The 12489-nt window shown below is 48.4% G+C and overlaps 1 protein-coding gene across 7 annotated transcripts in view; it reads left to right on the top strand.

The window, feature by feature from the left end:
- LOC120933665 (insulin receptor substrate 1-like) overlaps window positions 1-12489 on the top strand; it is a 67039-nt gene that overhangs the window by 17467 nt on the left and 37083 nt on the right. For all 7 annotated transcript variants that reach the window (XM_040346993.1, XM_040346992.1, XM_040346989.1 and 4 more), the window contains one exon: window positions 11861-12150. In XM_040346993.1, coding sequence (XP_040202927.1) covers window positions 11861-12150 — 290 coding nt within the window. The remainder of the gene's footprint in view (window positions 1-11860; window positions 12151-12489) is intronic.

Below are 12489 nucleotides of genomic sequence, written 5' to 3'. Positions count from 1 at the left end.
AGGAGCAGCCATGACCCCCCCCCCCCCCCCCCCGACTACTGCATTGTATGACTGCCGGCTCTGAGTCACTCCGAGGGGGATAGAAAACCTGCAATGCCCCCCCACACACACTATTATTATTATTATTATTATACATTTATATGGCTCTGACATATACCGCAGCGCTGTACAAAGAACGCTGAGCCAGTCGCTCCCCATTCCTCTTGGTAAAAATCCTCCAGTTCCTGTAAATTCTTGGGCTGTTTCGCATGAACGGCGCGCGTTTGGGATCTCCCCAGAGGGGCTCAATGACATTGAGGTCAGGAGACTGAGATGGCCACTCCCAGAACCTTCACTTTATTCTGCTGTAGCCAATGACAGGTGGACTTGGCCTTGTGTTTTGGATCATTGTCCTGTTGTACGTCCCATGCGCAGCTTCCTGGCTGATGAATGAAAATGTTCCTCCGGTATTTGTTGATAACATTCCGCATTCATCTTGCCAACAAATTGTGACCAGATTTCCTGTGCCTTTTGTAGCTCACACATCCCCAAAACATCAGCGACCCACCTCCGTGTTTCACAGTAGGGATGGTGGACCTTTCATCATAGGCCTTGTTGTCTCCTCTCCAAATGTAGTGTTTTATGGGTGTGACCAAAAAGCTGAGTTTTGGTCTCATCACTCCAAATGACTTTGGCAGAAGGTTTGAGGCTTGTATCGGTCTGTTTGCTGTATTGTAAGCGGATACTTTGACATTTGCGTAGTAATGACTTTCTTCTGGAGACTCGACCATGCAGCCCATCTTTCTTCAAGTGTCTCCATATTGTGCATCTTGTGCCACACCACATGTTTTCAGAGAGTCCTGTATTTCCCCTGAAATTATTTGTGGGTTTTTCTTTGCATCCCAAACAATTCTCCTGGCAGTTGTGGCTGAAATTTGAGTTGGTCTACCTGACCGTGGTTTGGTTTCACCAGTACCCCTCATTTTCCACTTCTTGATTAGTTTGAACACTGCTGGTTGGAATTCTCAATTCTTTGGATATCTTTTTATATCCCTTTCCTGTTTTATACAGTTCAACAACCTTTTCCCGCAGATTCTTTGACAATTCTTTTGCTTTCCCACATGTCTCAGAATCCAGAAACATCAGTGCAGCACTGTATGGAAGATGCAAGGGTCTGTCAGGAGTTCAGAAACTCATTGCCCTTTTATACACACACACACTAGGGGTGCAACGAATCAAAAAACTCACGGTTCGGATCGTTCCTCAGATCAGGAGTCACGGATCGGATCATTTTTCGGATCGGCTAAAATAAAAAATTCTCCCCCATTGTAATATACACTCCCCCCCCCCACTGTAATATACACATCTCCCCCCCCCACTGTAATATACACACCTCCCCCCCACTGTTCACCCCCCCCCCAACTATAGTACCCCCTCGGTGCAGACCCCCCTCCTCCTCTCAGGGCAAGAGACCCCCCTCCTCCTCTCAGGGCAAGAGGCCCCCCCTCGGGCAGTACAGGCACTCCCAGCGTGTGTCCCACGAGTGCAGGATCCTCCTCTGTGGGTCTAAACAGAGGAGGGCCGCCGCCGGGTGTATCAAGATGGCCACGGCTCCGGAGCTAGGCCGAAGCCGCGGCCTTTCCTAATGTTATTCCTGCGGCTCCGGAGCTAGCCTGAAGCCGCGGCCTTTCCTAGCGTTATGGCCGCGGCTCCGGAGGGGGGGGGCGCCAGAGCCGAACGTCGCCGTTTCGGAAAGGCCAGAGGGCAGCGTGGCTGAGCCTTGGCGAATCTCAGGTAGGAAGTCTTTCCAAGGTTAGCCGAAGTGTCCTTTTTGGCCGTTGACTTCAATGGGATGCAATACCGCATGCAGCCAGTGGCCTCTGGCTGCATGCGGTATTGCATCCCATTGAAGTCAACACGGAACTAATTATTTTAGTTTCCATTGACTTCAATGGGGAAACTCGCTTTGATATGCGAGTACTTTTGGATTACGAGCATTCTCCTGGAACGGATCACGCTCGTAATCCGAGGTTCCACTGTACTTACACTTGGTCCATCAGGCCGAAACCAGACGGACCACATGAGAGAGGGCGAACCAAGCCGGAAGGCCATGTCCACCCCCTCCCAAGACGTTCAGGGCAGGCCCGAGGACCTACACCCTACCAGTCACGCGTGCAAAAAAAAAGTGTAAGACAAAAAAGTGACCAACGGCTTGATACGTTTTTTTTTTTGTTTGAAAATTGTAAACTTTATTTTGCATAAAAATATACAAAAAAACAACAAATGCTTCAACAGGGTCCATTCCACCGACGCATAAATACACTACATAACAAGTACAGCTCCAAGCATACAAATACACGACATTCCTCCTGCGGTAAGAGGCCTAATGTGTTGTGCGCAGAGGAATAATAATACCCCGAAAAACATCACGCCGCGCATGACGCCGCATTAACTAAAAAACACGCTACTAGCAAGTCATAAAACTTCTCAGACAAATTGCATTTCAACACGGGGGTTAGGAGGAGGAGGGGGAGGGGAGGGGTGGGGGAAAAAAAAAGAGTTCACAGGCCCGAAGCTTTATTCAACTGCTAAAGGATACACAGAGGGGGGGAGGGGAAATCTTCAGACCTCCTCTTCCTCAAAGTCCATGAAGTTATATAGCTCTGACATAGACCGCAGTGCTGTACAGAGAACACTGAGCCAATCACACCAGTCTCTGTACAGAGGAGCTTACACTCTAATGTAAGGTGACCAGATTTTTAAAATGAAATCCGGGGACATATTTTTTTTTTTTATTGGCAAATGGTAAACGATTTTATACGTATATTTTCCTCCAATTATATCTGCAGTCAGTGGTGTAGTGTGGGGGGCGCCCGGGACAAGGCAAGAAATTTGCACCCCCGACAGACTTTTAGCACTCCCTGAGTCCCTTCCACTAGTACAGTAGTACTGGCCAACCTGATTCCTGCACTGACCTACCTGATTCCTACACTGACCTACCTGATTCCTACACTGACCTACCTGATTCCTACACTGACCTACCTGATTCCTACACTGACCTACCTGATTCCTACACTGACCTACCTGATTCCTACACTGACCTACCTGCTTATTACACTGACCTACCTGATTCCTACACTGACCACTACACTGACCTACCTGATTCCTACACTGACCACTACACTGACCTACCTGATTCCTACACTGACCACTACACTGACCTACCTGATTCCTACACTGACCACTACACTGACCACTACACTGACCTACCTGATTCCTACACTGACCACTACACTGACCTACCTGATTCCTACACTGACCACTACACTGACCTACCTGATTCCTACACTGACCACTACACTGACCTACCTGATTCCTACACTGACCACTACACTGACCACTACACTGACCTACCTGATTCCTACACTGACCACTACACTGACCTACCTGATTCCTACACTGACCACTACACTGACCTACCTTATCCCTACACTGACCACTACACTGACCTACCTGATTCCTACACTGACCACTACACTGACCATCCTGATTCCTACACTGACCACTACACTGACTTACCTGATTCCTACACTGACCTACCTGATTCCTACACTGACCACTACACTGACCTACCTGATTCCTGCACTACTCACCCCCCCCCCCCACCTACATGAACAGTGTAGATCGGTTGATTTTGCTAACCTCTCCATGGCCTCCATGATAATCTATCGGAGCAGGGCTCTTCCCAGCACCAGGTACTGTTCCCGACATTATTATTATACATTTCTATAGCTCTGACATATACCGCAGCGCTGTACAAAAGCCCCCCCACAGCCATGCACTATTATACATTTACAAAAAACACCAAGCCAGTCACATCAGTCTCTGTACCAAAGGAGCTTACACTCTAATGTCCCCTCCACAGTCACGCATTAATTTTTCTACATTTATATAGCTCTGACATATACCGCAGCGCTGTACAAAACACACCAATCCAGTCACATCAGTCTCTGTACCAGAGGAGCTTACACTCTAATGTCCCCTCCACAGTCACGCATTCATTTTTATACATGTATATGGCTCTGACATATACCGCAGCGCTGTACAGGGAACACTGAGCCAGTCGCATTAAGGCCAGTAGTAAACCCAGAAGCTCAGGCATTGGCCGTGATCAATAATTCATAATAATGATCAGTTAAATCATCGCTGGTCTTGTTGCGCTCCCTGGGGGAATGTATGCAGCTGGCGTCCTATGTCGGAATGTAATCGTTGTGATTAGAGTTGTTAAATATTAATGGGTGGAATGAAGTATTTATGGATATGATGTCATTCAATTTAAAGGGGGTGGCTTATTGTCGGTGAGCGCATATTTTTAGCCGGTATTGTAAGCTTTTACTTTTGTATAGCCAGAGTGCATTTTGACAAACTTCCTCTTAGAGATTTTTATGTTAGATAGGGAGATTGTAGATAGCCAGCTGGCCACTAGGGAGAGCTGGCCTGGCCACTAGGGGGAGCTGGCCTGGCCACTAGGGGGAGCTGGCCTGGCCACTAGGGGGAGCTGGCCTGGCCACTAGGGGGAGCTGGCTTGGCTACTAGGGGGTGCTGGCTTGGCTACTAGGGGGAGCTGGCTTGGCTACTAGGGGGAGCTGGCTTGGCTACTAGGGGGAGCTGGCTTGGCTACTAGAGGGAGCTGGCCTGGCCACTAGGGGGAGCTGGCCTGGCCACTAGGGGGAGCTGGCTTGGCTACTAGGGGGTGCTGGCTTGGCTACTAGGGGGAGCTGGCTTGGCTACTAGGGGGAGCTGGCTTGGCTACTAGGGGGAGCTGGCTTGGCTACTAGAGGGAGCTGGCCTGGCTACTAGAGGGAGCTGGCTTGGCTACTAGAGGGAGCTGGCCTGGCTACTAGGGGGAGCTGGCTTGGCTACTAGAGGGAGCTGGCCTGGCTACTAGAGGGAGCTGGCCTGGCTACTAGAGGGAGCTGGCCTGGCTACTAGAGGGAGCTGGCCTGGCTACTAGGGGGAGCTGGCCACTAGGGGGAGCGAAGCTCTGGCCACTTGGGGGAGCTGGCCACTAGGGGGAGCGGAGCTCTGGCCACTAGGGGGAGCTGGCCAGGGAGCTCACAAGCTCATTATCTCAGCCTCACAAGGAGTGCATTGTTTTTGTGTGGTCAGCCAGCTCATAGACTTGCACTAGGGGTGCAGGAAGACTTGCACTCTCGGTCTAGGAAGTAGCTAGTGACCCTGGAGGATGCCTTGGCAAATATTGCGCCATCCTTCTGGAGAGAAGAACATAATGAAGGCATTGTTGGAGGAGGGGGTATTATGAATACTTGTAGATGTAACTGATGATGGGTCGACTTTATAGTGGGAATTCACCCCAAAGGGGAAGTTACGCTTTTCTGCCTCCCCGCCCCTATTAACATTTGGGCACTTTTTACGTTTTTTGTGGGTACCTAGTTCCTGCTCCGGTTTCTGCTTGGATCACCTTGCCCCCCGCCGCCCCATCCTTTGACCACAGCCTTCTGGGACACATCACAGGTCCCAGAAGACTGGAGAAGCCGGCTTCCCAAACTAGATGGCAGACCCAAAGACCGGTCCGGGTGAGGATGGCGCTGGATTCCCGGACAGGTAAGTGCCCTTTGTTAAATATCAGCAGCTAAAGTATTTGTAGGCTGCTGACTTATTATTTTTTTGGGGGGAACTGTAGATCCTCTTTAGGTAATGGCGTAATAAAGATCCCCTGTTGGAACACCAATAAATTGGGCTTTCGCCTGGGGTGGAGCAATTCCCAATAGCTTAATCCGTAAACCACAAGAAATGTTTTGTCTTTGGCGTTTCGGATAATTGAAGAGGATGTTTTTTTCCGGTTTCGGTTAATAGATCATATAGCGGTGTTGACCTGTCCGGTAGAAATAATTGCCTTTTGCGGGTTGGAGGTGATTGGATGGTGGCCTCCTGTGGATGGTTTGAGATATTTTGTAGAGTTTTCCTGGTATTGGTTGACCACGGGGGAGAATTTTAATCTGCACTGTGATATGATTGAAATGTTTTCACCTGGCGCAGTGTTTACCCTGAGAGCAATTTCGCTGCACGTTCGAGGTTGGGGGGTGTTCAGCCAATCTTCGTGATTGTTTGTTTGTTTTTTAAATGGTGTGTGGAAAGTTTAACTCCTCCACACCGGCTACACACTACATGAGGTGGTTGGTTGGAGTTGCTGTTTGGCACTGGTGGATCATCTGGTACACCCGAGTGGAAGGAGCCTGGAGGAGAAACGCAACAAAGGAAAATCTCACTATCTACATACTACTTACCAAGAAATCTTCAAAGCAAAGAAAGAATATTTCTCCAATACCATCTCAAAAGCCCTAAACCGCCCCCGCAAACTTTTCAAACTAGTCGCTCAGACTATGAACCCCACCTGTGTAGAACCTCCAGCAAATGAAACGCAAGAATTCTCCAATCGGCTATCTGATTTATTTATTTTTATTGACAAAATCGAAAAACATTCGTAAAATAATTCAGCAGAAGAAACAAATTGACCTCATCCAGCCAAAGCAAGAAAAAAATGTCAAAATAAATATTCCTTAATCGTCGCAATTTACTCTGCAACCCAGTGGCGGTGCGTCCATAGAGGGCGCCGGAGCGCCGCCCCCTCTCGCTCCCGCACCGCCACTGAATACAATACACAGATTCATGCATTGCATGAATCTATGTATTTGTTGCTGCCGCCCACGATTCAGATGGCCGGCTCCCTGGCGAGCGCCGGCCATCTGAATAACCAAATAGTTATTCAGGGGACGCACGGGGGTGCGTTCCTTGGATAAGACTGACAGGCGTCTCAGCCAATAAGGTTCACCGGTTCTGTTTACCGGTAACCTGATTGGCTGAAGCGTCATCGAGGGAGGGAGAAGACATCGAGGGACCGTGGAAGGAGGATGGCTGACTCAGAAAGGTAAGTTCTAGGCGGGGGGGGGGGGGGGCAAGGGGGCAGCATTTTACAAGGCACAGTGGTGACAATTAAAGGGCACAGTGGTGACAATTAAAGGGCACAGTGGTGACAATTAAAGGGCACAGTGGTGACAATTAAAGGGCACAGTGGTGACAATTGATGGCACAGTGACTGCGTTTGGCACAGTGGTGACAATTGATGGCACAGTGGTGACAGTTGATGGCCACAGTGGTGACAGTTGATGGCCACAGTGGTGACAGTTAATGGGCACAGTGGCTGCATTTGAAGGCATGGCACAGTGGCGACAATTGATGGGCACAGTGGCTGCATTTGATGGGCACAGTGTGGCTGCAATTGTTTTTTTTCTTTTCGTTTGTTTGCGCCCCCCCAAAAAAAATTTGAGCACCAGCCGCCACTGCTGCTACCAATCACTATCGACACCACCAAAAGCATCATCAAAAATCTCCGAGACACTACGGCACCAAACGACATCATTGCCACAAAACTCTTGAAAGAATGTGCCGATATTGTGGCACCCACCATAACACATCTCATAAACCAATCATTTAAACAAGGCATCGTTCCAACTTCGCTCAAGCAAGGCATAATCAAACCCCTCCTAAAGAAACCCAACCTCGACCCCAAAGACCTAAACTGCCACAGACCAATAACAAGCCTGAGCACCATCTCCAAGATCATGGAGAAAGCAGTAGTACAACAGCTGCAACTCCATCTGGACTCCCATAAACTCCTGGACCCACTACAATTCAGGTTTCCGCCCAGGACACGGGACTGAAACGGCGCTTCTCAAAATATGGGATGACACTCTTGAAGCAGCGGACAAAAGAGAATCGTCAGAAGCCCGCACCGTTATGTGCAGAGTCCCACAAGGATCACCCCTGTCACCAGTGCTCTTCAACATCTACCTTCGCCCACTCCTATCAATCATCAGCAAACAGGACCTGCTCTATCACTCTTACGCGGACGACACTCAACTTTACCTTCACATCACCAACAAAAAAGACCAATATCATGGATTGGAAACATGCCTGACATTGATAGACAATTGGATGACAGAGGGCTCCCTCAAACTCAATGGATCCAAAACAGAACTGCTTCTTCTCCACACAAACCGGAAGACAAATTCTAGGACGACTTGGGTTCCTCCCACCATTTTGGGACAAACTATCACCCATAGCACTAAAGTAAAAAGCCTCCGCGTTATCTTTTAACTCCGACATGTCTATGGTTGCACAAATAGGATCGGTGGTCAGTGGATCTCACTATCTTCTCCGCTTGCTGCGCAGACTCATCCCCTTCATCCTGAAAGAAGACACAGCAGTAGTAGTTGGAACACTAATCAATTCCAGACTCGACTACGCAAATTCCCTCTACCTAGGACTACCAAAATACCAGATTGCTCGTCTACAAGTTGTCCAGAACACTGCAGCCAGACTGATAGCGGGTAAAAAACCGTGAGAACCAATCTCCACGGCCATGAGGACCCTCCACTGGCTAGCCGTAAAGGACCGGGTGACATTCAAGACCCTCTGCCTCACTCACAAATGCACACAAGAAAACGCTATACTCCAAATCGGGTCCTCCGATCAACTAATCATAACCACCTCCACATCCCCAAATCTCGCTACAAAACGAACGGAGAACGAAGATTCGCTGTTCAAGGACCTCGGTTATGGAACGCTCTACCCGCAGACATTCGGTTGGAGGAAAATCAGGCCATCAGAAAAAAAACTTAAAGACTTATCTATTCTGAAGCATGGCTGGACGACTACATTGGTTACAGCACCTTGAGGCGATGGCACCTTGAGGCGATTTAGTTCGCATTTGTAGCGCTATATAAGTCACTCACTCACTCACCCAGCACTGTGATCGCGCTGTCACTGATAGCTTCTGATCTCTGTTTGCCATCCAAAGCCTTTAGGATGCGCTCCTGATTACGCCATCACTGTGATGGCCAATCACTGTGTTTTACGACTAAGAAGCCCTGTTGTGAAGATCATAAGGCAGCAGGAGCCAGTGGAAAGGGGTTATAAGAAGACCCCCAAGGGATGCTTTGTCCTATTTTTGATGGTGGCTTGAATGCTGAACTAGTGTGGTTGTCCCCTGTCCGACCACTCTGCTCACAAAGCCGTGCTGACACATATATGCCATTGTCACGGTTTACAATCTGGAGCAGGTAGGATGTGCTCCTGATCTTGTCATCACTGTGACGGCCAATCACTGTTGTATGATCGGGGAGGGATTAAACAAAAGTGTCACCAGAAAGAACTTGGGTTCCTCCAGTGTCCTTAGGCCTAGTGCATGGAGCTCTTTAAGCCCCGTACACACGATCAGGTAAAAAGTCCGCTGGGAATCCCAGGGGGAAAACCGAGAACCTGCTCGGTAACTTTTCCCCCTGTACACACCAGAGGTTTTCCTGTCAGAAAAACTACGGTGAGAGCTTTGGCCGGGAATCCCGGCCGTGTGTATACTCCACCATAGTGTTTTCCATAGGGGAAACTGCCGGGGAAAAAAACGCCAGGATTCGCGGCAGGAAAAGAGAACATGTTCTTATTTTTCCTGCCAGGATTCCCGGCAATTTTCCTGTCGGAAAAATGTGATGGAGCATACACATGGCCAGTTTTCCCGGCCAAAAGCTGTCATGTCAGTTTTCCCGATGGGAAAACTGGTCCTGTGTACGAGGCATTATTCGGTTTTAATGATGGCTTGGAGGTTGACTTAAATGGTTGACAGCACCCCCTCCCCCCACCGTTGTCCAACCACGCAGCACACAAGGAGATAAATACGTAATGAGGTCTTGAGTGGCAGCAAAGGTGATTTGCACTCATGAATGAATGAGGTGAAGGAAGAGGGCATGGTCCCTAGTACTGTGCTGGTTCATGAATGTGAAGGAAGAGGGCACGGTTCATAGTACTGTGCTGGTTCATAAATGAGGAGAAGGAAGAGGGTATGGTTCATAGAACTGTGCTGGTTCATGAATGAGGTGAAGGAAAGGGCATGGTTCCTAGTACTGTACTGGTTCATGAATGAGGAGAAGGAAGAGGGCATGGTTCATAGTACTGTGCTGGTTCATGAATGATGAGAAGGAAGAGGGCATGGTTCCTAGTACTGTGCTGGTTCATGAATGAGGAGAAGGAAGAGGGCATGGTTCCTAGTACTGTACTGGTTCATGAATGAGGAGAAGGAAGAGGGCATGGTTCATAGTACTGTGCTGGTTCATGAATGAGGAGAAGGAAGAGGGCATGGTTTATAGTACTGTGCTGGTTCATGAATGAGGTGAAGGAAAGGCCATGGTTCCTAGTACTGTACTGGTTCATAAATGAGGAGAAGGAAGAGGGCATGGTTCAAAGTACTGTGCTGGTTCATGAATGAGGAGAAGAAGGGCATGGTTCCTAGTACTGTACTGGTTCATGAATGAGGAGAAGGAAGAGGGCATGGTTCATAGTACTGTACTGGTTCATGAATGAGATGAAGGAAAAGGGCATGGTTCATACATAGTACTGTGCTGGTTCATGAATGAGGAGAAGGAAGAGGGCATGGTTCTTAGTACTGTGCTGGTTCATGAATGATGAGAAGGAAGAGGGCACGGTTCATAGTACTGTGCTGGTTCATGAATGAGGAGAAGGAAGAGGGCATGGTTCTTAGTACTGTGCTGGTTCATGAATGATGAGAAGGAAGAGGGCATGGTTCATAGTACTGTGCTGGTTCATGAATGATGAGAAGGAAGAGGGCATGGTTCCTAGTACTGTGCTGGTTCATGAATGAGGAGAAGGAAGAGGGCATGGTTCCTAGTACTGTGCTGGTTCATGAATGAGAAGCAGTGCGGGAGACAGACAGTGGGGATTAACCAGTCCTGGTCGGAAGGAGAATGAGGAAGACCATAGCGAATATTGATTTGATATTGTCACACAAGTAGGTGTGCTCTACGCCCCAAGACAACCTTTTTGTGAAGCCTATTGGAGCCTAAGGCTCCATATGCTTAAAAAAATGAAAAAACGATTGAAATGCATGCGTCCTAGTACTGTACTGGTTCATGAATGAGGAGAAGGAAGAGGGCATGGTTCCTAGTACTGCTCTGGCACATAGATGGGGAGAAGGAAAGGGGCAAAGTTCATAGTACTTGGTTGGTTCATGAATGAGTAGAAGGAAGAGGGCATGGTTCCTAGTGTTGTACTGATTCATGAATAGGTTGACGGAAGAGTAGAAAAGGACTACAGTGCTATGCTGTTAGCTCCCCCATCGGAACACCAATAAATTGGGCTTCTGCCTGGGGTGGAGCAATAACCATTTCCTAATCTGTAAACCTAATTATTCTTGCAAGGGCATATTTCCTTTAGCTGTGCTGGCTTATGAATGAGGAGAAAGAAGAGGACATGATTCCTAGTAATGTACTGGCTCATGGATGGAGAGGTAGAGAGCATAGTTCCTGGTATGGTGCTGACTGATGGATGGGGAGAATGAATGGATGCAGTTCCTAGTACAGTGCCGGGTTATGAATGAGGAGAAGGACAAGGGCATAGTTCCTAGCACTGTGCTGGTTCATGAATAGGGAGAAGGAAGAGTAGAAAAGGACTACAGTGCTTGGATGTTAGCTTCCCCATAGAAACACCAATAAATTGGGCTTCTGCCTGGGGTGGAGCAATAACCATTTCCTAATCTGTAAACCACAAAAAAAGGTTTGACTTTTTTATTCTTTTATTCTTGGATGGCTCTTATGGGCATCGGATTTCTTTTAATACATTTTTATGTGGTGTATGAAACGCTCTGCAGATGATACATCTGTGTTTCTCAAAATGAAGGGCGTATTGGAAAATTGGCAGACTACATGAACATTGATTTTTTTTTTATTATTGCATTGTGCAAGTTTTTAAAATAATTCTCATCTTATGTCCCTCTTCTTCTTCTCTGTTCCAGTTCGTTCTCTGTCCACCTCTGCCGATGCCTCGGCTTGGCCTGTTCCACCATTCAGGGAGGTGTGGCAGGTGAGCGTACGCCCCCGTGGACTCGGCCAAACCCGCAACCTCTCAGGAACCTACCGCCTGTGTCTGACAGACCGCACTCTCGGCCTCCTACGCCTCCGCTGTGAACACCCCTCCGTCACCCTTCAGCTCATGAATGTGCGCCGCTGTGGCCATTCCGACAACTATTTCTTCGTGGAAGTGGGGCGCTCGGCGGTGACCGGCCCAGGAGAGCTATGGATGCAGGTAAGGAATGCGGTCCAGCACTTGGCCAATACAATGTGGCTTGCAAAACCTATTGCACTTACTGGACGACTTTGTCTCTAGGGGAGGGTGAGGACTCCAGTGTGCTTTTAGTGATTTTTTTTTTTAGGTCCCTTGTCTAGGTGTCTAAGCTGTTAGTACAGCTTAGACACCAGTGGAGCCTTACTGTGAATGTTTGGGGTTCCCTCATCTAGGTGCAACAGCTGTAGGTCAGTCCTCCAATGGGGACTTATTGTGAGTTTTTGGGATCCTCCTTGCTACAAGCGCAGTGAAGTTTTCTTGGGAATTTTTTGATTCCCCCTTCTCTGTTAGTTGTGGGTC

Source organism: Rana temporaria, chromosome 3, assembly GCF_905171775.1.
Source record: "Rana temporaria chromosome 3, aRanTem1.1, whole genome shotgun sequence".
NCBI lineage: Eukaryota > Metazoa > Chordata > Amphibia > Anura > Ranidae > Rana > Rana temporaria.
This window is presented reverse-complemented; position numbering and strand designations above follow the sequence as displayed.